This window comes from Piliocolobus tephrosceles, chromosome 11 (genome assembly GCF_002776525.5).
Source record: "Piliocolobus tephrosceles isolate RC106 chromosome 11, ASM277652v3, whole genome shotgun sequence".
NCBI classification, from domain to species: domain Eukaryota; kingdom Metazoa; phylum Chordata; class Mammalia; order Primates; family Cercopithecidae; genus Piliocolobus; species Piliocolobus tephrosceles.
Window position 1 is genome coordinate 37,110,554 of NC_045444.1, and position 26,783 is coordinate 37,137,336.

Genomic DNA, 26,783 nt, shown 5'->3' on the forward strand with positions numbered 1-26,783 from the left:
GAGAAAATGTGGTATTTTCTTTTCTTTCTTTCTTCTTTTTTTTTTTTTTTGAAACAGAGTCTTGCTTTGTCTGTCGCCCAGGCTGGAGTACAATGGTGCAATATAAGCTCACTCCAACCTCTGTCTCCTGGGTTTAGGCAATTCTCCTGCCTCAGCCTCGCAAGTAGCTGGAATTAAAGGTGCATGCCACCACACCTGGCTAATTTTTCTATTTGTAGTAGAGATGGGGTTTCACCATGTTGGCCAGGCTGGTCTCAAACTCCTGACCTCAGGTGATCCACCTGCCTCGGCCTCCCAAAGTGCTGGTATTACAGGCATGAGTCACTGTGCTCGACTTATTTCACTTAGCATATTGTTCACCAACTCCATTCAAGTTATCACAAATCAAACAGTTTCCTGCTTTTTAAAGACTGAATAATATTTCATTGTGTAGAATGAATAATATTCCATTTTATTTATCCATTCATCTATTGATGAACACTGGTTGATTCCATAATTTAACTATTGTGAATAGTGCTGCAATGCACAGAGGACGGCAGACATCTCATCAACATACTTATGAAGAGACATACTGATGAGTTCAAGCCTTTTGGGTAAATACCCAGCAATGGGGTTGCTAGATCATATGGTAATGCTATTTTTAGTTTTTTGAGGACCCTTTAGTTTCCCATAATGGCTGTACTAATTTACACCAACAGTGTTCAACATTTCCCTTTTCTCCACATCCTCACCAACATTTGTTATCTCCTGTCGTTTGGATAATAGTCATTCTGACAGGTGTGAGGTGATATCTCATTGTGGTTTTGATTTGCTTTTCCTGAATGATTATCAATGTTGAAAATGTTTTCATATAACTTCAACATTTGTATGTCTTCTTTTGAGAAATGTCTATTTAGGTCCTTTGCCCATTTTTAAATCACATTGTTTTCTTGCTACTGAGTTATTTGAGTTCCTTAAATATTTTGGATATTGACCCTTACCAGATGTGTGGTTTGCAATACATTCTCCCATTCCATAGGTTATCTCTTTACTCTGCTGATTGTTTCCTTTGCTGAGCAGAAGATTTATAGTTTGATGTAATCCCATTTGTCTATTTTTGCTTTTGTTGTCTAGGCTTTTGGAGTGAAATCCAAAAAATCATTGCCCAGACCCAGACCAATGTCAAGAAGTTTTTCCATTGGTTTTTTTTTTTTAGTAGTTTTATAGTTTCAGGTCTTATGTTTAAGTCTTTAATCCATATCGAGTTTTTTTTTTGTTTTTGAGGCGGAGTCTCACTCTGTCGACCAGGCTGGAGTGCAGTGGTGTGATCTCAGCTCACTGCAACCTCCGCCTCCCGGGTTCAAGCAATTCTAGTGCCTCAGCCTCCCAAGTAGCTGGGATTACAGGCACTTGCCACTATACCCAGCTAATTTTTGTATTTTTAGTAGAGATGGGTTTCACCATATTGGGCAGGATGGTCTTGATCTCCTGACCTCATGATCCGCCCACTTTGGCCTCCCAAAGTGCTGAGATTACAAGCATGAGCCACTGTGCCCGGCCTTCAGTTGATTTTTATGTAATTCTGCACAATTTTTAAATGGTAAGAATTAAACTAATTGTATTTTAGAAAAGAATTAAGAAATTTTAAATTAATACAATGTATTCATGTATTCACTTAATAAATACTTATTAAATGCCTATTATGTGCCAAGATTTGTGCTAAGCATTGAACTTTGATGTAAGTATAGTCTTCTAATTTTACTGATGAAGATGTGGTAATTTTGAGTATTTTTCTGGAGGACCTCAAGTCACACAGTGGCACAGCGAGTAAACACTCATTTCTTTGATTCAAAGCTGAGGTCATTGCATTTACTACAATAATTTGGATTGCAGATGAACACTTGATTTTACTAAATGAATTACTATATGAGCCCTTTACATAGTGGGCTCCCATAGGACTTTACACTTTATTTTTCTTACAAGATTCAGTAATAAGTCTATCATGAAAGCCATTTTACCACAGTGCCTTGTGCAGGGTAGAGCTCACTACATTTTGATGAATGAAAGTAGTTTAAGTAGACTTGTTGTTACACATGGCTAGAATGAAGTTCTCTGTTTTAATTTACTCTCTAAGCTTTACATGGCTTATTTATAAATCCAGGAAAGTAATTCATCTTAGAACTATTGTGAGAAATAAATGAGATAATGCTTGTATGGACTGGATGTGGTGGCTTTCGCCTGTAATCCCAACAGTTTGGGAGGCCAACACTTGAAGTCAAGTGTTCCAGATCAGCCTGGTCAACATGATGAAACCCCGTCTCTGATAAAAATACAAACATTAGCTGGGTATGGTGGTGCACACCTGAAATTCCAGCTATTTGGGTGGCTGAGGCATGAGAATCACTTCAACACTGCAACATTTGAGGTTGCAGTGAGCTGAGATTGCATCACTGCACTCCAGCCTGGGCAACAGAGCAAGCCTCTGCCTTGAAAAGAGAGAGAGAAAAAAAAAGAAAGATAATGCATGTATGGTACCAGGCACTCAATAAAAAGTTTAAAAAAAAAAAAAAAGCAATGTTCTAGCCCTGAAATAATATGTTTAGGTGTATTTAGGCTATAAATTGAGATTTTTAGACACACATTAGTGGGCAGATCTAAGAATTATTGAGAAGGGAGAATCATTAGGACCACTGGGGACAAGTAAGAGAAAGGAGTCATTGATAGATATAGATTATAGGCTTCATGTTTTTTTTTTTTTTTTTTTTTTGAGACAGAGTCTCGCTCTGTCGCCCGGGCTGGAGTGCAGTGACTGGATCTCAGCTCACTGCAAGCTCCGCCTCCCAGGTTTACGCCATTCTCCTGCCTCAGCCTCCCGAGTAGCTGGGACTACAGGCGCCCGCCACCTCGCCCGACTAGTTTTTTGTATTTTTTAGTAGAGACGGGGTTTCACCATGTTAGCCAGGATGGTCTCGATCTCCTGAGCTCGTGATCCGCCCGTCTCGGCCTCCCAAAGTGCTGGGATTACAGGCTTGAGCCACCGCGCCCGGCCTAGGCTTCATGTTTGCTGAGTAATGTGTGCTTAATGTGGCTGGGCATGGTGGTTCACGACTATAACCTCAGCACTTTGAAAGGTTAAGGTGGGAGAATTGCTTGATCCCAGGAGTTTGAGACCAGTCTGGGCAACATAGCAAGACCTCATCTCTACAAAAAATAAACATTAACCAGGCATAGTGGTACATGCCTGTAGTCCCAACTACTTAAGAGGCTGAGGTGGGAGGATCACTTGAGCCCAGGAGGTAGAGGCTGTAGTAAGCCATGTTTGCACCACTGCATTCCAGCCTGGGTGACAGAGCAAGTCTCTGTCTCAAAACAAAACAAAACAAAACAAAAAAACATGAATGAGGAAGTTAGAAAGGAATATTGGATTGCAGATATAAGGCTCTTCGTCTAGAAAGGGAAGATGATCTGGGGAGAAGAGATGTAGGATTTAGGGAAAGATAGAAATTGTGTACTAGTTGGATGAATGGATGAAAGGATGGATGAATTAATATATGAACAAATTATTTCAAATTATATTTATTGAGTGCTAGGTACTATGAATTTATTGCCCAAAGGTAGCAGATCCAGGAGGGTAGCTATAAACATTTCTATAGAAATTTATATGGAATTTCTATAAAAGAGAAGTTTTGGGGTAGCAACCAAGTTGTAAGGGTGTGTGAAGAGGGGTCTGGGTGGGGAAGGGTATTTGTTTTCATTCTGTAATCCCTTAGCACTCTAGATCAGATTGAGAAAATGTCAAATGCCAGGGAGGGGCACTGATGAGATGAGATTACAGATGGAACTAATCCCCCTCAGGCTACCTGTCAACTCCGCCACTGCCACTGCACTCAAACACCTACCACCAAACAACAATAAATTAATGAGATACTCATTTTATCAGATCAATAGCATGATAGCAGGGAGGCAGGAGCATTTAATTCTCCATGAAGAGAATGTGTATGGTTGGAGAGTAGATGACGGAAAGATTTCACAAAAAGATGTGATTTTAGTTGACTCTTTTTTTTTTTTTTTTAAAGACAGTCTCGCTCTGTTGCCCGGGCTGGAATGCAGTGGCGCAATCTTGGCTTGAATCCGCCTCCCAGGTTCAAGCGATTCTCCTGCCTCAGCCTCCTGAGTAGCTGGGATTATAGGCGTGCACCACCACGCCCGGCTGATTTTTGTGTTTTTAGTAGAGAAGGGGTTTCACCATATTAGCCAGGCTGGTCTTGAACTAACCTCAGGTGATCCACTTGCCTCAGCCTTGAAAAGTGTTGGGATTATAGGTGTGAACCACCTGACTCTTATATATTACTCTTGAAGAAGGTAATTAATGTTCTAAATATATGCTGTAAATAAAAGTCTTCAAAGACACAGAGAAGCTGGAGATCTTAGCAAACTGTTCAGAATCTGATGAAGTGGGAGTAATCTGGAGATGAAGAACGAGCAGTGGCCCAATCATGATAGGCTTGCATGTTATGTCAAAAGTTTTGAAATCCATCCTGTTGCTGATGGGAATGGCCAGAGTATTTTAGGCACAGGAATGACAATGATAAAATCTTACATAACATTTTTGAGCTACTTACAAGGCTGAGGCAGGAGAATCATCTGAACCCAAGAAGTTCAGGGCTGCAGTAAGTCATGATCACACCACCAACTGCACTCCAGCCCAGGCAACAGAGCAAGGCCTTGTCTTTAAAAATAATAAAATTTAAAACATAACATTTTTGGAAGATCAAAGAACCATACATATGAAAGAAATACAAGCAACATGACTCCCCCCCCAGTCCTTTAATTATAAACGGGAAATTATGAAAAAAAAAAAAAAAAAAGCAAAATCCCTGTTCTCACAGAATTTATATTCCAATGGGTAGAGGCAGACAATAAAAAAACCACACACAGTCCGGCACGGTGGCTCGTCTGTAATCTCAGCACTTTGGGAGGCTGAGGCGGGCGGGTCACGAGGTGAGGAGTTTGAGACCAGCACTGCCAAGATGGTGAAACTCCTTCTCTACTAAAAATACAAAAATTAGCTGGGTGTGGTGGCAGGCGTCTGTAATCCCAGCTGCTCCGGAGGCTGAGGCAGAGACTCGCTTGAGCCCTGGAGGCAGAGGTTGCAGTGAGCCTAGATCGCCTACTGCACTCCAGCATGGGCGAAAGAACGAGGCTCCGTCTCAAAAAAAAAAAAAAGAAAAAGAAAAGGGGAGCAGCATATTAACAATAAGGATAAATGACTGTCATTGTGTTTACCGAAGTTTCTCTAGGGAAGAAGCCCCGGCCAAATCCCACCCTTCCACCCCGCCTCCCCCCCAGGGGCCTAAGAGAAGAATGTACATCCTCGGGAGCTACCTAAATCTACTGAATTACAATGCATAAAGGCGGGGCCCAGGAAGCTGCAGTTTAATAACGAATATCCCCAGGCCATTGTTATGTACGCTTAAGACTTCAGAACCATTGGCCTCTCAAACCTTTTCTCACTTCACCTATTAAAAGCCCTGTTTTATAGAGGAGGAAATTGAGGCATAGGTTAACTAACTTGCTAAAGTCACATGGAACCAGAGCTGGAATCTAGACCTTCTTGAGATACAGCTCTTTTTTTTTTTTTTTTTTTTTTTTTGAGAGACGGAGTCTTACTCTTACTCTGTCGCTCAGGCTGGAGTGCAGTGGCGTGATCTCGGCTCACTGCAACCTCCGCCTCCCGGGTTCAAGCGATTCTCCTGCCTCAGCTTTCCAAGTGGCTGGGACTACAGGCGTGCGCCACCACACCCAGCTAATTTTTGTATTTTTTTGTTTTTTTAAGTAGAGACGGGCTTTCACCGTGTGTTGGCCAGGCCAGTCTCGAACTCCTGACCTCAGGTGACCCGCCCACCTCGGCCTCCCAAAGTGCTTGGATTACAGGTGTGAGCCACTGCGCCCGGCCAGGTCTTAGTCTTAAACCTAACAGTACGTTATCTCCTTTTGCTAACTGATTTGTAGCTAAAACTTCAACAAGCACTGGACTTGGAGTTTGAACACTTAGTCTGAAGGTCCACTAAGTTCAGTCTAGTGAGTGTGCGCAATTAAGTCACATTTTGAATTTCAAGTCTCTCGCCTTAGGCAAAACACTACCACCTGATGCTGACCAGAGGGGCGAGACACCGCAGCTGGGCAGGGAACTGATGGGAAGGGAGTCGATCGATAACTCCAGTGCGCCGCTGACTGTTGGATTGGCTCGAACTTCTCCCGCCAGGCCTAACCTACTCCCGCGCACTCCTGGGCCCGCCCCGCCGCCATCTTGGTCTAGGAGGGAGAGCGCCGCACGCGTGAGTAAACAGCCGGAGCAGGGAAAGTCGAGCTCTGGCAGCGTCCGGGTGCTGAGGGGCAGAGGCGGAGAGGACCTTGTCCTGATCTTCCTAGGTGGGATAAATATCGGGGTCACAGTGATAGGCCGCGGGGAGCCCTTAGTCTGCCCACCCTCCGCCCTCTCGCGGCGAGATGCCTCGTTCCCCGGGCTTCTCCCGCCCTCTGCAGATCTCCTCCCTCTGTTGAAAGCTGCCCGGGAAAGTGGTGGCGGGAGCAGGCCCAGGCCCGAATGTGGCGTGGCCTCAGGTTCCTGGTGCCGGGCGCCGGAGGAGGTTCGCGCTGGGGTTTGGTGCTTCGGAGGCCTGGGGTGCAGACTCGGCGTGGTTGTGAGGCCGGGGCGGGCGTGCGGGTGTGAGGGCCGGACTCACACGGCTGCCGCGGGGCTGTTTCCATCGGTCACTGGATTTTCTCCTCTTCCGGTTCGGGCCTCAGGGTGGCCGACATGACGGCCAGGGGTCAGAGCCCCCTCGCGCCGCTGTTGGAGACTTTGGAAGACCCTTCTGCCTCCCATGGAGGGCAGACTGACGCTTACCTGACTCTGACCAGGTGAGGTCCGCCACGGGGCGTTGCTGGGTGGGGGGAGCGCTCTAGAGTGGGGAGAAAGAAGGTGTTTGGGAGGGGCGCGTAGAATGATTGTGAGTTCTAGAAGTCTGGCAAATGTGAGGACACCCGAGTCGCGGACGCGTTGAGGGGCGGGGGAGATGTATCCTAGGTGACGTTCTCGGGTACTGCTGCTGATGCGCTTGAGGTGTTTGGAACGAGGGAGCTTGCGCGTGTTTTGCAAGCGAGGGGTTTTTAAAAGTTTCGCTTGGAAGTAGTTGTTGGAGGAGGGGTTTTCAGTGTAAACCTCTGATGTGTTGGGAAAATGTGGCTACCCAGAGTTTTGTTTTTAATAGCAATAAACTGATTTTTATTAATTGCAAAATGCTTCAAAGTAATTTTCATAGAAATGTACTAAACTTTTGTAAAACCTTTTGTAAAGGCTTAGTAAATCGTTAGTAACCAGGGATAGGGATCCCCGTTCTGTCTTTTTGGAGTCAGGCTGTCACAACTTGCGTGTAACGGATGTAAAATTCTGAGGGTATTTCTACTTTCATTTCTGATATATATTGCATTATGTATTCTATATGCCCCTAAGGACCTTACCTACTGGGTCAATTCATTTACAAGAGTTAGAAAGTAATTTTAAAAAAGATTGTGCATGTATTTTAGGGAGGTTTTTTTTTTTCCTGTCAACTATCTAAACTTGTGTTCTTCCTGCTTTTTAAGTCGAATGACTGGAGAAGAAGGAAAAGAAGTAATTATAGAAATCGAGAAAAAGCTTCCTCGGCTGTACAAAGTTTTAAAGGTATATATCTGTTTGTTAAATAGTTTTTCACTTTTGGTAGTTTGTTTTGTTGTTGTTGTTGTTGTTTTGCGGTGGAGTTTCACTCCTGTTGCCCAGACGAGAGTGCAGTGGCTCGGCTTGGCTCACTGAAACCTCTGCTTTTCTGGTTCAAGCGGTTCTCCGGCCTCAGCCTCCTGAATAGCTGGGACTACAGGCATCGGTCACCACCCCGGCTAATTTTGTATTTTTAGTAGAGAAGGGGTTTCTCCATATTGGTCAGGCTGGTCTCAAACTCCCGACCTCAGGTGATCCTCCTTCCTCGGCCTCCCAAAGTGTTGAGATTACTTTTACAGGCGTGAGCCACCTTGCTGAGCCACTTTTGGTGGTTTTTAAAAGTTTTGCCGGTTGACTCAAAAGCTTTGAATCTAAAATACAACAGTAGTAATACTGATTATAATACTCTTTATTGTTACTTAAAGCTTCTCAGGTACTTTCTTAATTACCTTACATGCTTTATCACTTAACTCTCCATAGTTCCATGAGATTATTTCTTAATGATCACTTTGCAGGTGAAGAAATTAATTAAATTTGCCTAAGTTGCCTACGGGCACTTGAATCTGAGTTTGTGCTCTTGAAAGCAGTGATCAGAGATTAACCTGTTTTCTTTCCTTTGGGAATCTACATCTAAATAAGTGATTTTAAAATTACAGTTGTCTTTGGTCTACTCTGTAGGTAGCATTAATTTCTTTTTCCTCATTCACCCTCAGTTTTTGCTACAACTGTTATCTTTTTTGCTTTAGGGAAATGATGTTTGACATCATACATATGGACCTGTGTTCGTGTCTTCACTTGCCTACTCAGTGGCTTCCTGACCATCCTTAACATCTTTTAAATTTTCTTGTTTTTAGAATGAAAAAGTTGAACTTTATCTCCAACGTTTCTTTGAGTTCTTATTTTTATGACCTTGTTCCTTTTTTAAAAAATATTTTTTGTGTTTTTATTATGACCTTGTTCTTGTGCTTTTATTTTTGTTTTTAATTATTAAAATTGAGGTGGGGATCTTGATAGGTTGCCTAAGCCAGTCTCGAACTCCTGGATCCAAACGGTCCTCCCACCTCAGCCTCCTTAGTAACTGAGATTACAAGTAGGTGCCACCATGCCCAACTTTTATGCTTTTTGTTTGTTTGAGACAGAGTCTTGCTGTGTCACCCATGCTGGAGTGCAGTTTCACAATCTCAGCTCACTGCAACCTCTGCCTCCCATGTTCAAGTGATTCTCCTGCCTCAGCCTCCTGAGTAGCTGGGATTACAGTCATGCCCTCACCACGTCTGGCTAATACTTTTAGTAGAGATGGGGTTTCATCATGTTGACCAGGCTGGTCTTGAACTCCTGACCTCAGGTGATCTGCCCGCCTTGGCCTCCCAAAGTGCTGGGATTACAGGTGCGAGCCACTGTGCCCAGCCATATGCCTTTAAAGAAGTGTTTCTTCCAGACACGTATTGTACATTTTAACGTGATTTTTGGCTAAGTATTAGAGATACTGCCTACTCTTGGTGTTGTCATAGTCATCAACATTTTTTGTATAAGCAGAAACTTTATTGTATGCTAGTTACTTAACATCGGTGTTTATTCCATTTTCTTTATTGTCATATTCCACATTGTTGTAATTCGATGTAAAGACATGCACTTTCGTATATTGAGCATTTATAGGATCAGGAACTCTATTGCATATTTTTTTTTGGTTTTTTTTTGGGGGGGAGGGATGGAGTTTTGCTCTTGTTGCCCAGGCTGGAGTGCAGTGGCTTGAACACCTCCCGGGTTCAAGCTGTTCTCCTGCCTCAGCCTCCCAAGTAGCTGGGATTACAGGCATACGCCACCATGCCCGGCTAATTGTTTTTCGTATTTTTAGTAGGGACGGGGTTTCTCCATGTTGGTTGGCCACTGTGCCCAGCCTTATTGCATACATTTTGAGTCAAGTTGCATTGTTTGTAAATAGGATTTGTACCTGAAATTATTTGCATGCACGTGGAAGGTTGATAATAGGACAATAGCAATTTTAAGCAATGAAAGGATAATTGAATTCTTTCAGAGTAGTAACCGTACCAGGTAAAGTAAAACATGTTTCTATGTTGTGTTTAGAGTTCAACTAGGATTGTGTCTAGGAATCCACAACATTCTTGAAAATGAGACACATTATCGTTAAGGAACAGTTTCAAGTACGTTTAATGAAAATTAATCACAGACATTTACTAGCTATTATCCAGGAGATATAGTAGTAGCTCTCAAAGTATTAAGCCTCACTTAGTTGCTTACACCTGGTTGCTGTATTATATCCCTTACATTCTGTACTCTAGGGATTGCATTTTATGGCTTCGTTTTGCAAATATAGAAGACACTGCAGGGAAGTATCTGCTCATATATTTAACCATTAACATTTGCTATTCTGCTCAGGAATAACAGTTGAGGATTCCTTGGATATTTGATTCAAATAGATATGGGGGATTTTGAAGGTAAATCCCTTTGGAGTAGGAAATGGTACAAGGAAATGGGGTACAGGGTAAAAGTAAACATACTGAGATCCTCTTTGACAGATTTGGCCTTTTATAGCTTTTACATAAATAGTATGAGTTGGACTTTCAATTCTAGATTGACAGCCAGGCAAGGTGGCTCACGCCTGTAATCCCAGCACTTTGGGGGTCTGAGGCAGGTGGATCACCTGAGGTCAGGAATTCGAGACCAGCCTGGCCAACATAGTGAAACCCCCATCTCTACTAAAAATACAAAAAATGAGCCAGGCATGGTGGCGCACGCCTGTCATCCCAGCTACTCTTTTTTTTTTTTTTTTTTGAGACTGAGTCTCGCTCTGCCACCCAGGCTGGAGTGCAGTGGCCGGATCTCAGCTCACTGCAAGCTCCACCTCCTGGGTTTACGCCATTCTCCTGCCTCAGCCTCCCGAGTAGCTGGGACTACAGGCGCCCGCCAGGTCGCCCGGCTAGTTTTTTGTGTTTTTTAGTAGAGACGGGGTTTCACCGTGTTAGCCAGGATGGTCCCGATCTCCTGACCTCGTGATCCACCCGTCTCGGCCTCCCAAAGTGCTGGGATTACAGGTTTGAGCCACCGCGCCCGGCCTCCAGCTACTCTTGAACCTGGGAAGCAGAGGTTGCAGTGAGAGATTATTGCAGTGAGCTGAGATTACATCATTGCACTCCAACCTGGGCAACAAGAGCGAAACTGTCTCCGAAAAAAAACAATTTCTAGATTGACATGGATTGAAATTCTCTTATGTATAAAGGTTTAAAAAATTGTTTTATATAACTACTAATTGAGATAATAATAAATACTTTATAAATGTTACATTCTAACCCCTTCTCCCAGTCTTGGAGGAAGAGATGTCACTCCACTCTAAAGTTAGGATGTTAGCTTTTGCATTTGAGTCTCTTGTTTACTCAGTGGAAGGGGCCTTACTCCCTTTTGCCTGTTATGTCTTTAGCATTTTTCATCTGTTGACCTCTTTTTCTTTGCTTTCATAGGTGTAGAGATATCCTTTATCTTCATTCAGTTGATCTTGATCCAGTTTCCTCTCCTTTCTTTACCAAACTGTACACATGGCCTTCTGATTTTATTCCTTGTTTATTTTTTATGCATATTCTCAAGGATTTGTTGGAGTAAAATGTGATGAATTTGTTTGTTCTATAATTGACTTCTGCTTTCTAAAGATTGATTTACAGTTGTGCTTGTTTGTAATAAATGTGGTTTTGTTTTTGTAGACTCACATTTCCAGTCAGAACTCGGAGCTGAGTAGTGCTGCTCTACAAGCCCTGGGCTTTTGCTTGTATAATCCCAAAATTACCTCAGAATTATCAGGTAGATAAATTTCTTATGACTGTCAGTATTTTTAGAGTATAAAGTATAAATTTTAAGTATAAATAATTTGATGCTGTTAAAAGTACTATTATCTCTGGATTAGTTTCAGAACCTGTAGTTTAAGGTTTGCTTTTAAGAAAGAAAGTATGTTTAGATTATCATCACCTACCCGTAGCTCTAACTTTGATACTACAAAATTTGCTCATAAAAATAAGGGGTATTTGACGCCTGTAGTCCCAGCTACTTGGGAGGCTGAGGCAGGAGAATGGCATGAACCCAGGAGGCGGAGCTTACAGTGAACTGAGGTCACGCCACTGCACTCCAGACTGGGAGAGCGAGGGAGACTGTCTCAAAAAAAAAAAGAAGGTTATTTGCTGGGTGGGTGCGGTGTCTCATACCTGTAATCCCAGCACTTTGGGAGGCTGAGGCGGGTGGATCACCTAAGGTCGGGAGTTGGAGACCAGCCTGGCCAACATGGAGAAACCCCATCTTTACTAAAAATACAAAAAAAATTACCCGGGCATTATGGCACATGCCTGTGATCCCAGCGACTCAGGAGGCTGAGGCAGGAGAATCGCTTCAACGCGGGAGGCGGAGGTTGCAGCGAGCCAAGATGGTGCCATTGTACTCCAGCCTGGGAAAGGAGTGAAACTCCGTCTCAAACAAAAATAAAAAGGGTATTTAAACATGATTGCTGTAAAAATGGAAATTTTTATCCAGGCATATGCACTAAGGAATATGCTGAATCGAAAAATTCTTTGACATAATGATAAATGTGGGATAATTTGGAACTAAAAGTGGTAATAAAAGCACAGAACCTAATGCTTTCCAAGTTTTCAAGTAGTCTGCACTGTTGTTGCATAGTTAGATGGTTTCCATTGTAAAGGAAACTCTTATCTTTAGAGAAGGAAAGTTAGGAATAAAGATGTCAAAGTTGTTACCATCTGTTTTTGAGGGAAAAGCCGCTGCTTGCTCTTTTTAATACACGGAAGTGTTAGCAACCTAAAGCAGGAGTTGTTCATTTTGGAGCAGAGATGCAAGATTGAAAACATCTTACCAAAAATTGTCTTGTATGTTCAAACCTACAGTGATATCTGTAGTTACTTCAATTGCACAAGAAAGTCTGATTTGGTGTCTGTTGTTTATTTTCACTCAGTATACCTTCACCTCTAATCTGAATTTTGTGTTTTGGGGAGAAGTTTGGTATCAGCATTGGTTCTCTGATCTATTCTCTGGATATACTTTTAATTTTATGATTGATGAGTATATTGTTTTCTCTAGTTTTATATTTGAGACTTTAAAGAGTATCAACTAATCTATACAAAATTAAAACTGCTTGTTTTTCAGAGGCAAATGCTCTAGAATTGCTTTCAAAATTGAATGATACCATTAAGAGTTCAGACAAAAATGTACATACCAGAGCACTTTGGGTGATATCTAAGCAGACATTTCCCTCTGAAGTGGTTGGCAAAATGGTGAGTATAGTTTTTGGGTATGCCGTCTTAACTATATGCCAATTAAAAAAAAAAACAACTATAATGCCAATAAAAACAGTTCAAGCTTATTTCATTTGTATTTATTTGGTTTGTTTTTTAGGTGTCCAGTATAATTGATTCGTTAGAAATACTGTTTAATAAAGGAGAGACGCATTCTGCTGTTGTTGATTTTGAAGCGTTAAATGTTATCATAAGGTATGCATTTGGATGCTGTGCAAATTGAAGAATAGTTTTCATAAGTTTAGGTGAAGGAGAGGGCTTTTGGGATTTAAATGAGAGACAGACATTAAAAGGGGGAAATGTCATTTACACCAAAAGACTCAAGGACAAGAAGTAACAGAAGATGGAAGTAGATGTGCATGGGTTACTAGGTTTTTTAAATTTTTACTGGGACCATGTTAAAGGTGAAGTCTTGGTTATGTTCCTGCTAGTAACATACACAGTTCAGGTTTCAAAAATGTCTCTGTTAAAGCTTGTTGTTAGGGTTTTAAAAATAATGTAAACTCATAAGTGGGCTTAGGGGTTGTTTAGAAAGCAGTGTTTAGCAGGGAATAGGAGAGTACCGTCTTCATTTTTGTTATAACAGGCATGCCAACAACATAAACTCTTTTTTTTTTAAAGTGTAAACTCTTTGATGACATGATTTCTGTCTTCCTTGTTTTTTGTTCTTTAAAGTTTTCTTGTTGAGTTACTTGCTTTAACTTCCCCACTGTTGAATGCTCTGATTGATGCTAAGATTATGTCATCGTTCTCTGGCTATTCTCTTCTGTAACAATGATGAATTTAGCATAACAATAAGTAATACAGTTGGCCCTTTGTAGGTTCTGCATCCTTGGATTTAACCAATTGAGGGTTGAAAGTCTCAGAAAAATTGCATCTGTATTGAACGTGTACAGACTTTGATTTTCTTGTCATTATTTCCTAAACAGTACAGTTTAACAACTACTTATTTAGCACTTAGATTGTATTAGCTATTATCAGTAATCTAGAAATGATTTAAAGTATAGGGGAAGATGTGCATAAGTTATATGCGAATACAGTCATGTGTCACATAATGATGGGAATACATTCTGAGGAATGCATCATTATATAATTTCATCATTGTGCAAACATTATTATAGAGTGGACTTACACAAACCTAGATGGGATAGCCTCTTATATACCTAGGCTGCATGGTACAACCTGTTGCTCTCAGGCTACAGACGTGTACAGTATATTACTGTACTGGATATTGTAGGCACTTCTAACACAATACTATTTGTGTACCTAAACATAGAAAAGGTACAGTAAAAATATGATAAAAAAGATTAAAAAATGGTACACCTGTATCTGGCGCTTACCACGGATGGAGGTTTTAGGACTGAAGGTTCTTTGGGTGAGTCAGTGAAGGAGTGATGAGGGAATGTGAAGGTCTAGGACGTTACTGTGCACTATTGTAGATTTCATAAAGACTGTACACTTATGCTACACTAAATCTATAAAAACATTTAAAAAATAAATTAGTCTCTACTTTCTGTAACTTTTTTTGAGACAGTCACACGTTGTTCAGGCTGGAGTGTAGTGGTGTGATATCGGCGCTCTGCAACCTCCACCCCCCAGGTTCAAGTAATTCTTGTGCCTCAGCTTCCCAGGTAGCTGGAATTATAGGCGCCCGCTACCACGACCGGCTAATTGTTGTGTTTCTAGCAGAAATGGGGGTTTTGCCATGTTGGCCAGTCTGGTGTTGAACTCCTGACCTCAGGTGATCCACCCACCTCAGCCCCCCAAAGTGCTGGGATTGCAGGCATGAACCACTGTGCCTGGCCAGCTTATTGTAACTTTAGACTTTAAAGTTTTAAAACTTTTTGACTTTTGTAAGAATAATTAGCTTTGGCTGGGCACAGTGGCTCATGCCTGTAATCCCAGAACTTTGGGAGGCCCAGGTGGGCAGATTACCTGAGGTCAGCAGTTTGAGACCAGCCTGGCCAACGTGGTGAGACCCCATCTCTACTGAAAATACAAAATTAGCTGGGCATGGTGATGTGTGCCTGTAATCTTCAGCTATATGGGAGACTGAGGCATGAGAATCACTTGCACCCAGGAGGCAGAGGTTGCAGTGCGCTGAGATTGTGCCACTGCACTCCAGCTTGGGTGACAGAGAGACTTGGTCTCAAAAAAAAAAAAGAATACTTAGCTTAAAACACAAACATACAATTGTACAAAATTGTTTTCCCTTGTTAAATCCTTATTGTAGGAGCCTTAATTTTTAATTAATTTATTTATTTTTGACTTTCATAACTTTTTGGTTAGCAACATAACACATCAGCCTAGGGCCTCTTGCAGGTTCAGGATCATTATCAGTGTCTCCCACCACCAGATCTTGTCATACTAAAATGTGTTCAGGGGCAATAACATACATGGAACTGTCATCTGTGGTTAATGCTGCCTTCTGGAGTATCTGCTGAAGGACCCTTCAAGGCTACTTTACAATTAACTTTTTAAAAATAGAAGTAGGAGTAAACTAATAATAAAAATTATAGTGTGGTATATACATAAACCAGTAACATAGTCATTTTTAAGAAGTTTTTTTTTTATTACTATTTTTTGTGTGTGTGACGGAGTCTTGCTCTGTCGCCAGGCTGGAACACAGTGGTGAGGTCTTGGCTCACTGCAACCTCTGCCTCTCGGATTCAAGCTATTCTGCCTCAGCCTCCCAAGTAGCTGGGATTACATGCATGTGCCATCACGCCCAGCTAAGTTTTGTATTTTTAGAAGAGACGGGGTTTCACCATGTTAGGATGGTCTCGATCTCCTAACCTCGTGATCCACCCGCCTCGGTCTCCCAAAGTGCTGAGATTACAGGTGTGAGCCACCGCACCTGGCTGGTCATTTCTTATCATTATCTTATAGTACAGTATTATGTCCTGTATGTAATTGTGCTGTACTTTTATATGAATGAGAGTGCAGTAGATTTGTTGGTTTACACCATTGTTATCAGAAACATGAATAATGTATTGCACTGCAGTGTTACAACAGCTATGATGTCACTAGGTGATAGGAACTTGTCAGGTCCCTTATTATCTTACTGGACCACTATTGTGAATGTGCTGCGTTTTTGACCGAAACGTTTGTGGTGTATGACTATACTGTCCTTTTTATATCGGACCTGAGCATTATTGTGAGGTCCTAGCACCAGTACACCAGGGATACTGAGGGGTGACTGTAATATTTCAATCTAAAGACAAGATTAGTTCTTTAAAAAAAATTTACAAAAGCAGTAATGTGCAAATTAGTAAAAATATCTATTTCTTGTGTGCATATGCATATTTGTATATATTCTAAAACAAATGGGTCGTACTGTGTATATTTCTGTGTGTCACATATTTTACTGCTTGTTAAAAAACATGAGGTCATGCTAGTTATTCATTGATTTCTCTATTATAGGCTAATTGAACAAGCCCCAACTCAAATGGGAGAAGAGGCAGTGAGGTGGGCAAAACTGGTCATACCTTTAGTGGTTCATTCAGCACAAAAGGTACATTTGCGGGGAGCAACTGCTTTGGAGATGGGAATGCCATTATTGCTTCAGAAACAGCAAGAAATAGCATCTATTACGGAGCAACTTATGACTACTGTGAGTGTTCTTTTATGTAAGAATTTTCTGGATACTGCATCAGAAGGTTTTGCACTAAGCTTAAAATCCTCCCCCCTTCAGTCTGGGGGCCAGGTATAGTGGCTCTCACCTGTAGTCCCAATGCGGGAGGCTGAGGTGGGAGGATTGCTTGAGGCCGGGAGTTCCAGACCCATCTGGGCAACAGAGTGAGACCCATCTCTACAAAATATCTTAAAAATTAGCTGGGCGTGGTGGCATGCACCTGTAGTCTCAGATGCTTGGGAGGCTAAGGTGGGAGGATTGACCAGAAATTTGAGGCTGCAGTGAGCTATGATCTCACCACTGCATTCTAGCCTGGCTGACAGTGAGAGCCTGTCTCAAAAAAAAAAAAAAAAAAAAAATTCTGGGCATATTGGTATAGTTGCACTATGATCTAGGATTTTAGCTTTGAATCACAACATTAAGAATTGCGTGGCCGGGTGCGGTGGCTCAAGCCTGTAATCCCAGCACTTTGGGAGGCCGAGACGGGCGGATCACGAGGTCAGGAGATCGAGACCATCCTGGCTAACACGGTGAAACCCTGTCTCTACTAAAAATACAAAAAAAAAACTAGCCGGGCGAGGTGGCGGGCGCCTGTAGTCCCAGCTACTCCGGAGGCTGAGGCAGGAGAATGGCGTGAACCCAGGAGGCGGAGCTTGCAGTGAGCTGAGATCCGGCCACTGCACTCCAGCCTGGGCGACAGAGTGAGACTCCGTCTCAAAAAAAAAAAAAAAAAAATTGTGTAAGTTAGCATAGGCACATTGCTCATTACATAGTAGTAAGGAGGGGAGCTATCTATTGTTACTAAAATCCAGACATTTTACTTCATTCCCAATAAATAGGAAATAGGAATTGTATTTCTGAAAGAGGGAGAGCATTAACTAATTCACTCATGTTTGGGTTGTTACTGTATAATCCTAGTAGATACAAATTTAATGTACATAAACTTACCTCGTCTCTATAGTTTTCTGGTTATTACTTGCCACAGATTTTAGGTTTTCTAACCATTGTTCTTGTAACATATTTACTGGGCATCTGATACATGTTGTGCATTGTTGCAGGCGCTGTAAATATAGCAGTGAACAAAAGAGGCTTGATGGAGCTTATTTTCTTGTGGGAGAGATAATTAAGTACATAGTGTAGTAAGTGAAGAGCGCTAAGGAGAAGAGCAAGGACTGCAGAGTGCCGTGAGAAAGGAATGTGAGGTGGTCAGAGAAGGCAAAGGAAAGGACATTTGAACAGTGATTTGAAGGCAGAGTAGGAGTTACCCATGTGGATAATGTAGGGTTACCCATGTGGATAATGTAGACAAGCGAACCATGAGGGCAAAAGGCCCGTCTCTAATGGTTGTGTACTTGGTTGGTGTTCCGGGAACACTGGGCAGTATGACAGTAGTGGAGTGAATTAGAGTGAGAGGAAAAGAAGGCCCAATCGCATAGGACCATGGCGGGAACCATTGTAAGGATGGATTTTTTACTCTAGGTTACGTGGAAAGCCATATTTGAAGGCCTTGTTTTATTTTTTGTTTTAAGAGACAAGGTCTCACTATATTAACCAAGCAGATCTTGAACTCCTGGGCTCAAGCAGTCCTCCCACTTTAGTCTCCCAAAGTTTTGGGATGACAGGCATGAGCCACCATACCCAGCCCCTAAAACCTGAGATTTTACTTGCTTAAAATGCAGAAGACTTCTTGGTAATGTTCAGTATGACAAAGTAACTAGAGTGTCTTCGTAAATAGCTTTATTCTGATGAATTTATTTTTTAGTAACACATATATATACATATAAATTTTTTTTTTTTTTTTTTTTTGAGACAGTTTCACGATTGTTGCCTGGGCTGGAGTGCAGTGACGCAGTCTCAGCTCACTGCAGCCTCCACCTCTTGGGTTCAAGTAATTCTCCTGCCTCAGCAGGAGTAGCTGGGATTATAGGCACCTGCCACCATGCCCGATTGATATTTGTATTTTTAGTAGAGATGGGGTTTCACCATATTGGCCAGGCTGGTCTCGAACTCCTGACCTTGTGATCTGCCTGCCTTGGCCTCCCAAAGTGGTGAGATTACAGGTATGGGCCACCATGCTTGACTATAAAATCCCTTTTTTTTTTTTTTTTTTTTGAGATGGAGTCTTGCTCATCACCCAGGCTGGAGTGCAGTGGCGCGATCTCGGCTCACTGCAAGCTCCGCCTCCCGGGTTCACGCCATTCTCCTGTCTCAGCCTCCCGAGTAGCGGGGACTACAGGCGCCTGCCAACGCACCCGGCTAATTTTTTGTATTTTTAGCAGAGATGGGGTTTCACCATCTTAGCCAGGATGGTGTCGATCTCCTGACCTTGTGATCCGTCTGCCTCGGCCTCCCAAAGTGCTGGGATTACAGGCATGAGCCACCGCACCTGGCCAAAATCCCTTTTTTTAACCCATTTATCAAACTTGCAACAAAGCATATATGAAATTCTTTATATGAATTTGAGCTAAAAATTATTTCACATGTCTGTTGATTGTGAAGCTATTAATGTATTTCTTCATTATTAGTGTGAAAATATTAATACAGTGCCATTTAAACTAGTTAATGATATGCATGCTGACTTTTTTAGGGTAAAGTATATTGGTAGAAAAAAGTTGGATTGATGGATGGTAGGATGGCCAGGTAGGTGATAAGATCAACGTAGTAAAGTGTTAATGGTAGAATCTGGGTGTTTGTATTAGAGCATTTACTGTAAAAACTCCTTCAGATTAGCTCTATGCTTCAGCTTTTCTTTTGGAGTTTTATGGGAGGGGTAATTTTTTTTTTTTTTTTTTGAGATAGTCTCGCTCTGTCACCCAGGCTGAAGTGCAGTGGCACGTTCTCTGCTTTCTGCAACCTCTGCCTCCTGGGTTCAAGCAGTTCTCGTGCCTTAGCCTCCCAAGTAGTAGGAATTACAGGCGCCTTCCACCACACCCAGCTAATTTTTGTATTTTTAGTAGAGATGGGGTTTCACCGTATTGGCCAGGCTGGTCTTGAACTCCTGACTTCAGGTGATCTGCCTGCCTTGGCCTCCCAAAGTGCTGGGATTACAGACTTGAACCACCGCACCTGGCCTTGGGTGGGGTAATATTTTTATTACGGAGAAAACTGTTTGGTTGAATCAGTTTTTGAAAATTATTCCTAGACTTTGATATTGGATTTTTTTTTTCTAAGAGTCTGTTTGGTAAAATTAATTGCTTTTGTTTGCAGAAATTAATCTCAGAACTCCAGAAGCTATTTATGAGTAAAAATGAGACTTACGTGTTAAAATTATGGCCTTTGTTTGTCAAACTACTTGGAAGGGTAAGTGCCCAGTTAATGAACAGTCCACAATTTTTACATGCTGGACTCTTTGTTTTCTTACCTTTTCTTTGTACAGTTGATGCTCATTATTTTCTTTGTACAGCTGATGCTCATTATTTCATGCTTGCTCACTAAAATTTATTTGTAAATCTGAAATCAGTACTTGCATTGCTTCTGACATCATTTGTAGACACCCAGGGTGGCAAAGAATTGGAGTCACAACGTGCATGTTTCCAGCTGAGGTCAAGCAAGGTTACGCTCTGCCTTTTTGTTTTAGTTCTCATACCTTAAACAGGTGTCCTTTTTATATTCCATGTAATGCCACATTTTTCACTTTTCTGTGCTTTTCCTGGTGGTTTTACTGTTTAAATTTGGGACCCAAAGCCTGGATCCAGGTGCTGTCTAGTTTGTGTTCCTAATCAAAGGAAGGCTGTGATATACCCAAAGGTGAAAATAAACTTTGTTCAGGCACGATTTATAGAGCTACTGGCTGTGAATTTGATGTTAGTGATTCAGTAATATAAAATACCTTCTAATAGATAGATGTTAAACAGGTTATATATTGAACAGCTGACAAAAGTGTGTCCATAGACTCAAAGAAACTTAACTCTGTATTTCCCATGGGAGTGATTGCTCAGTATTTGCTAATTTAGTGTTCCAGGCTATTTTATGTAATAGAAAACCATAACTACTATGAATAATGAGAGAGAATCAACTGTATGTTCAATGATTAAGCAGGTTTTAGGTGGTAGGGGGTGTGCTGCTTTTATTGTGTTCTAACCATTTGTAAATGAACAATTCAATGGCATTAAATCTATTCATAATGTAAGCATCACCACTATCTATACCCAAAACTTGTGCATCATCCCCAACAAAAACTGTACCCATTAAGCAGTGAACTCCCTCTGCCCTCCTCCCCCACCCAGACATCACCCTTTGGTAATATCTGTTCTACTTTCTGTCTCTGCAGATTTGCTTATTCTAGGTACCTCATAAAAGTGAAATTATAACATATTTGCTCCTCTGTGTCTGGCTTATTTCACTAAGCATAAAGTTTTTTTATTTTTTTTTGAGACAGAGTTTCACTCTTGTCACCCAGGCTGGAGTGCAATGGCGTGATCTCAGCTCAGTGCAACCTCTGCTTTGTGGGTTCAAGCAATTCTCCTGCCTCAGCCTCCTGAGTAGCTGGGACTACAGGCATGTGCCACTATGCCTGGCTAATTTTTGTGTTTTTAGTAGAGACAGGAAGGATTTCACCATTTTGGCCAGGATGGTCTTGATCTTCTGACCTCGTGATCTGCCCACCTTGGCCTCCCAAAGTGCTGGGATTACAGGCATGCGCCACTGTGCCTGGCAGCATAAAGTTTTTAAGATTTATCTATGTCATAACATATATTAAAGTTGCATTCTTGGGCTGAGTGATTGTGTGTAACACATTTTGTTTATCTGTTGAGAGACATTTTGGTTGTTTCTACCTTTTGGTTATTGTGAATAATGTTGCTGTAAACACCAGTGTACAAATCTGTCGGAGTTCCCACTTTCCGTTTTTTGGGTATATACTTAAGAGTGGAATTGCTGCATTATGTAGTAGTTCTATGTTGAACTTTTTGAGAAAGCCCCAAACTCTTTCTTTTTTTGAGACAAGGTCTGGCTGTCTGTCACCCAGGCTGGAGTGCAGTGGCGCAACCTCGCTGACTTCAACCTGTCTCCCAGGCTCAAACCATCCTCACACCTCAGCCTCCCAATTACCTGAGACTACCACCCTGCCCGGCTGAAAATTTTTTTTTTTTTTTTCCGTATTTTTTGTGGAGATGGGATTGTGACATGCTGCTCAGGCTGGTTTCCAACTCAAGTGATCCGCTCGCCTCAGCCTCCAAAATTGCTGGATTACAGGCATGAGCCACTTGGACCAGCCAGCACCAGACTCTTCTGTAGCAGCTGCACCATTTTACATTCCCACCAGTAATGCACTAGGGTTTCACTTTCTTTTTTTTTTTTTTTTGAGACGGAGTCTTGCTCTGCCGCCCAGGCTGGAGTGCAGTGGCCGGATCTCAGCTCACTGCAAGCTCTGCCTCCCGGGTTCACGCCATTCTCCTGTCTCAGCCTCCCGAGTAGCTGGGACTACAGGCGCCCACCTCGTCGCCCGGCTAGTTTTTTGTATTTTCTATTAGAGACGGGGTTTCACCGTATTAGCCAGGATGGTCTCGATCTCCTGACCTCGTGATCCGCCCGTCTCGGCCTCCCAAAGTGCTGGGATTACAGGCTTGAGCCACCGCGCCCGGCCGGGTTTCACTTTCTTAACATCCTCACCAACACTTTTTATTTTCCTTTTTTTTTTTTGATAGCCATTCTAGTGAATGTGAAGTGGGATTGATTTGGTATAGATTTGCATTTCTCTGATTACTAGTGGTGTTGAACATCTTTTCACTTGGTTCTTGGCTGTTTAATTGTCTGTGGAGAAATGTCTAAGTCCTTGGCCCATTTTTGAGCAGGTTTGAGTTTTTGTTGAGTTGTAGTTCTTTGTATGTTTTTGATATTCATCACTTATCAGTTATGTGATTTGCAAATATTTGTTTCCATTCTGTAGGTTCTCTTTTGCTTTCTTGGTAATATCCATTGCACAGTTTTAAATTTTGGTATATTATGTACATTTTTTGTTATTGCTCGTACTTGACATCATATTCATGAAGTTGTTGTCAAATCCAATGTCATTTTTGTTTCCCAATGCGTTCTTGTAAGAATTTTCCAGTTTTAGATCTTGAATGTAGATGTTTGAACCATTTTGAGTGAATATTTGGATATGGCGTAAGGTGAGTCCATGTTCATCCTTTTGCGTGTAGATGTTCAGATTCCTCAGTACCATTTTTTGAAAAGGTTGTTTTTATTAAATCCTTTTGGTACCCGTTTTTTGTTGTTGTTGTTGTTGTTGTTGTTGTTGTTTTGAGACAGTCTTACTCTGTTGCCAAGGCTGGAGTGCAGTGGCGTGATCTCGGCTCAGTGCAACCTCTGCCTCCTGGGTTCAAGCAATTCTCCTGCCTCAGTCTCCCAGGTAGCTGGGATTACAGGTGCCCACCAGCATGCTCGGCTAATTTTTTTTTCTTTTTTGTATTTTTATTAGAGATGGGGTTTTACCACGTTGGCCAGGCTGGTCTCGAACTTCTGAGCTCAAGTGATCCACCCGCCTCGACCTCCCAAAGTGCTGGGATTACAGGCGTGAGCCACCGCGCCTGGCCTGTGGTACCCTTTTGAAAATCAATTGAACACAAGTGCAAAGATTTATATCCAAGCTCAGTATTCTGTGCTGTTGGTGTGTATGGCTGTCCTTATGCAGTTACCGTATGTATTAATTACTGTAGCTTTATACTAAGTTTGGAAGTCCGTCAGTGTGAGTTTTCTGGTTTTCTTATTTTTCAGAATTGTTTTGGCTTTTATTTTTTTTTATTTTTTATTTTTTTTTGAGCTGGAGACTCTCCCTGTCGCCCAGACTGGAGTGCAGTGGCGTGATCTAAGCTTACTGCAACCTCCACCTCCTGGGTTCAAGCGATTTTCCTGCCTCAGCCTCCTCAGTAGCTGGGACTGCAGTTGCACGCCACCACGCCTGGCTGAATTTTTGTATTTTTAGTAGAGATGGTGTTTCACCATATTGGCCAGGCTGGTCTCGAACTCCTGACCTTGTAATCTGCCCGCCTTGCCCTCCCAAAGTGTTGGGATTACTCCTGTGAGCATGCCGGCTGTTTTGGCTTTTTGAGGCTCTTTGCAATTCCGTGTTAATTTGATGATAGACTTCTTTATCTGTGAAAAAGGCAGTTGAAATCATGGTAGGGATTGTGATGAATCTGCATATAATGCCTTGAGTAGTTAGCATTTCATTGATGTTAAGTCTTTCTACCCATGAGCAGATGTCTTTCCATTTGTTAAGGCTTTTTTTTTTTTTTTTTTTTGAGACAGTCTTTCTGGCTATAGTGCTGTGGCGCAGTCTTGGCTCACTGCAACCTCAGCCTCCTGGGTTCAAGTGATTCTCCTGCCTTGGCCTCCCGAGTAGCTGGGATTATAGGCGCCTGCTACCATGCCTGGCTCATTTCTGTATTTTTAGTAGAGACAGGATTTTACCACGTTGGCCAGGCTGGTCTTGAACTCATGACCTAAAGCAATCCACCTGCCTTGGCCTCCCAGAGTGCTGGGATTACAGGAGTCAGCCACTGTGCCAGGCCTAGATCTTTAATTTCTTTCAGCAGTGCTTTGTAGTTTTCATCTTGTGTCTAACTTCTTGGGCTAGATCTGTTACGAAGTATTTCCTTTAGCTCTTGTAGCTAACTTGTGTGTTTTTTGTTTTCTAATCCATTTTCTATTTTATTTTATTTTATCTTATTTTTTTATTTTATTTTTATTTTTATTTTTTGAGATGGAGTATTGCTCTGTCGCCCAGGCTGGAGTGCAGTGGCGCGATCTCGGCTCACTGCAAGCTCCACCTCCTGGGTTCACACCATTCGCCTGCCTCAGCCTCCCAAGTTGCTGGGACTACAGGTGCCTGCCACCACGCCCAGCTAATTTTTTGTATTTTTAGTAGAGACGGGGTTTCACCATGTTAGCCAGGATGGTCTCGATCTCCTGACCTCGTGATCCGCCCGTCTCGGCCTCCCAAAGTGCTGGGATTACAGGCATGAGCCACTGCGCCCGGCCTTCCTTTTTTTTTTTTTTTGTTACTGGTTTATAGTGTGTTAAGATTATATGTGGTTTATAGCCTGTTAGGAGCATTAGTGTTTATGTACTTTTTTATTTGTGATGCATTACTTGTCATTTTTCCATTTTGTACTTTATTTTTCTTTTTTTCTTCTTTTTGAGACAGAGTCTCACGCTTGTTGCCCAGGCTAGAGTGCAAGCACGATCACTGCAACCTCGGTCTCCTGGGTTCAAGTGATTCTCCTGTCTCAGCCTGCCGAGTAGCTTGGGATTACAGGCATGTGCCACCACGCCTTTTCTGATTTTTGTGTTTTTAGTAGAGAAGGGATTTCTCCATATTGGTCAGGTTGGTCTCGAACTCCTTACCTTAGGTGATCCACCTGCCTTGACCGCCCAAAGTGCTAGGATTACAGGTGTGAGTCACCGTGCCTGGCCTATTTTTTTCCTCCTGAGCTCATATGTTTCTTTTTGTTTAATAGTTTTCTCATTTAAATCTTACATAATATTTGGAAGTAATTCAGAAGCTATCCAGTTTTCTGCTGGCTGTGGTGGCTCATGTCTGTAATCCCAGCACTTTGGGAGGCTGAGGCAGGTGGGTCATTTGAGGTCAGGAGTTAGACACCAGCCTGGCCAGCATGGCAAAACCTTGTCTCTACTAAAAACATAAAAATTAGGCCGGTCCTGGTGGCTCGCTCATGTAATCCCAGCACTTTGGGAGGCCGAGGTGGACGGATCACCCTGAGCTCCGGAGTTCGAGACCAGCCTGGCCAGCATGGTGAAACCCTGCCTCAACTAAAAATACAATAATTAGCTAGGCATGGTGGCATGCACCTGTAATCCCAGCTACTTGGGAGGCTGAGGCAGGAGAATCGCTTAAACCTAGGAGGCAGAGGTTGCAGTGAGCTGAGATCCAGCCATTGCACTCTAGCCTGGGTGACAGAGCAAGACTCCCATTGCAAACAAAACAAAACAAAACAAAAATTAACTGGGCGTGGTAGTATTAGCCAGTAATCCCAGCTACTTGGGAGGCTGAGGCAGGAGAATCGCTTGAACCCAGGAGACGAAGGCTGCAGTGAGCCAAAATAGCACCACTGCACTGTAGCCTGGGCGACAGAGTGAGACTCCCTCTCAAAAAAAAGAAACCTTATTCAGTTTTCTTGATTTTTATCTCACTTTTACTATTTTCTATTAGCAGATACTGCTGTTTTTTAAAAATGTTTCTTTTACAGCCATGAAATTAGATGTTTCCTTAATTTTCCTTTCAGTTTGAAAGCTTATTTTTATTATTTTCAGGGTTCAACACCTTTTTTCTCTAATTCTTTAATATAAACATATATTTTGTTTGGTATTGCTTTGATAAAGTTTGGGATTTATCTACTCTTCTAATTTTCTCTAATATTTTAGAAGTGTTCTGTGTTACGCATTATCTGCTTCTTCAAACTTTATATATTTTGTGGTCTTGAGTTTGGAATGTGTGTTTAAAGTTTATTAAATTCCTAAGACTTTTAACATATGTAACATTTAACACATCTCTTTATGTTTGTGAATAATTTGTCTTTTGTCTCCCCATTAGATTATGAAATCCTAAGAGCATAAGTGAATGAATAAAGGAATGATAGCAATTGTTCTGTTTCATGCAGATAAATAACTTCTTAATGATTTTTCCCTTTTTTAGACCTTGCATCGAAGTGGGAGTTTCATCAATTCTCTGTTGCAACTAGAAGAACTTGGATTTCGTAGTGGAGCTCCCATGATTAAAAAAATAGCTTTTATTGCTTGGAAGAGTTTAATAGATAATTTTGCTTTGAATCCTGGTAAGTAATATGTTAACAATTTTTATTTTCTATGAATTCATTTTGCTTAAAGCAAGATAAATGAAATTTTTCTGTTTTTTTGGATTTTAAGTTGAAATTAAGCTACCACTGAATTGTTTTCATTTTAAGGGGACAGTAATAAATTTGGACTGAAAATAGAATTCACATACTAGGCATTGAAAATCACAAATATAAAGTCTGTTTTACAGTATTTCAAAAACTGAACAAAGGGAAAAATAACTTATTTGTGAATTCCTTATTTATTTATTTTATTTTATTTTATTTTATTTTATTTTATTTTATTTTATTTT

At 41.7% G+C, this 26,783-nt stretch overlaps 1 protein-coding gene across 8 annotated transcripts in view; it reads left to right on the forward strand.

Annotated features, from left to right (window-relative positions):
* Positions 1-6,260: 6,260 nt before the first annotated feature.
* The window catches only part of RIF1 (replication timing regulatory factor 1), a 93,403-nt gene continuing 72,880 nt past the window's right edge, over positions 6,261-26,783 (forward strand). For 2 of the 8 annotated variants that reach the window (XM_023217448.2, XM_023217444.2), the window contains exons 1-9: positions 6,261-6,411; positions 6,790-6,903; positions 7,627-7,705; positions 11,452-11,548; positions 12,896-13,023; positions 13,145-13,239; positions 16,468-16,657; positions 19,886-19,978; positions 26,334-26,472. In XM_023217448.2, the coding sequence (XP_023073216.2) occupies positions 6,800-6,903; positions 7,627-7,705; positions 11,452-11,548; positions 12,896-13,023; positions 13,145-13,239; positions 16,468-16,657; positions 19,886-19,978; positions 26,334-26,472 (925 nt within the window). In that variant the 5' untranslated portion in view covers positions 6,261-6,411; positions 6,790-6,799. Of the gene's footprint in view, positions 6,904-7,626; positions 7,706-11,451; positions 11,549-12,895; positions 13,024-13,144; positions 13,240-16,467; positions 16,658-19,885; positions 19,979-26,333; positions 26,473-26,783 lie in introns of all 8 variants that reach the window. The other 6 variants (XR_002732651.3, XR_002732652.3, XM_031936425.1 and 3 more) reach the window with 4 other exon arrangements.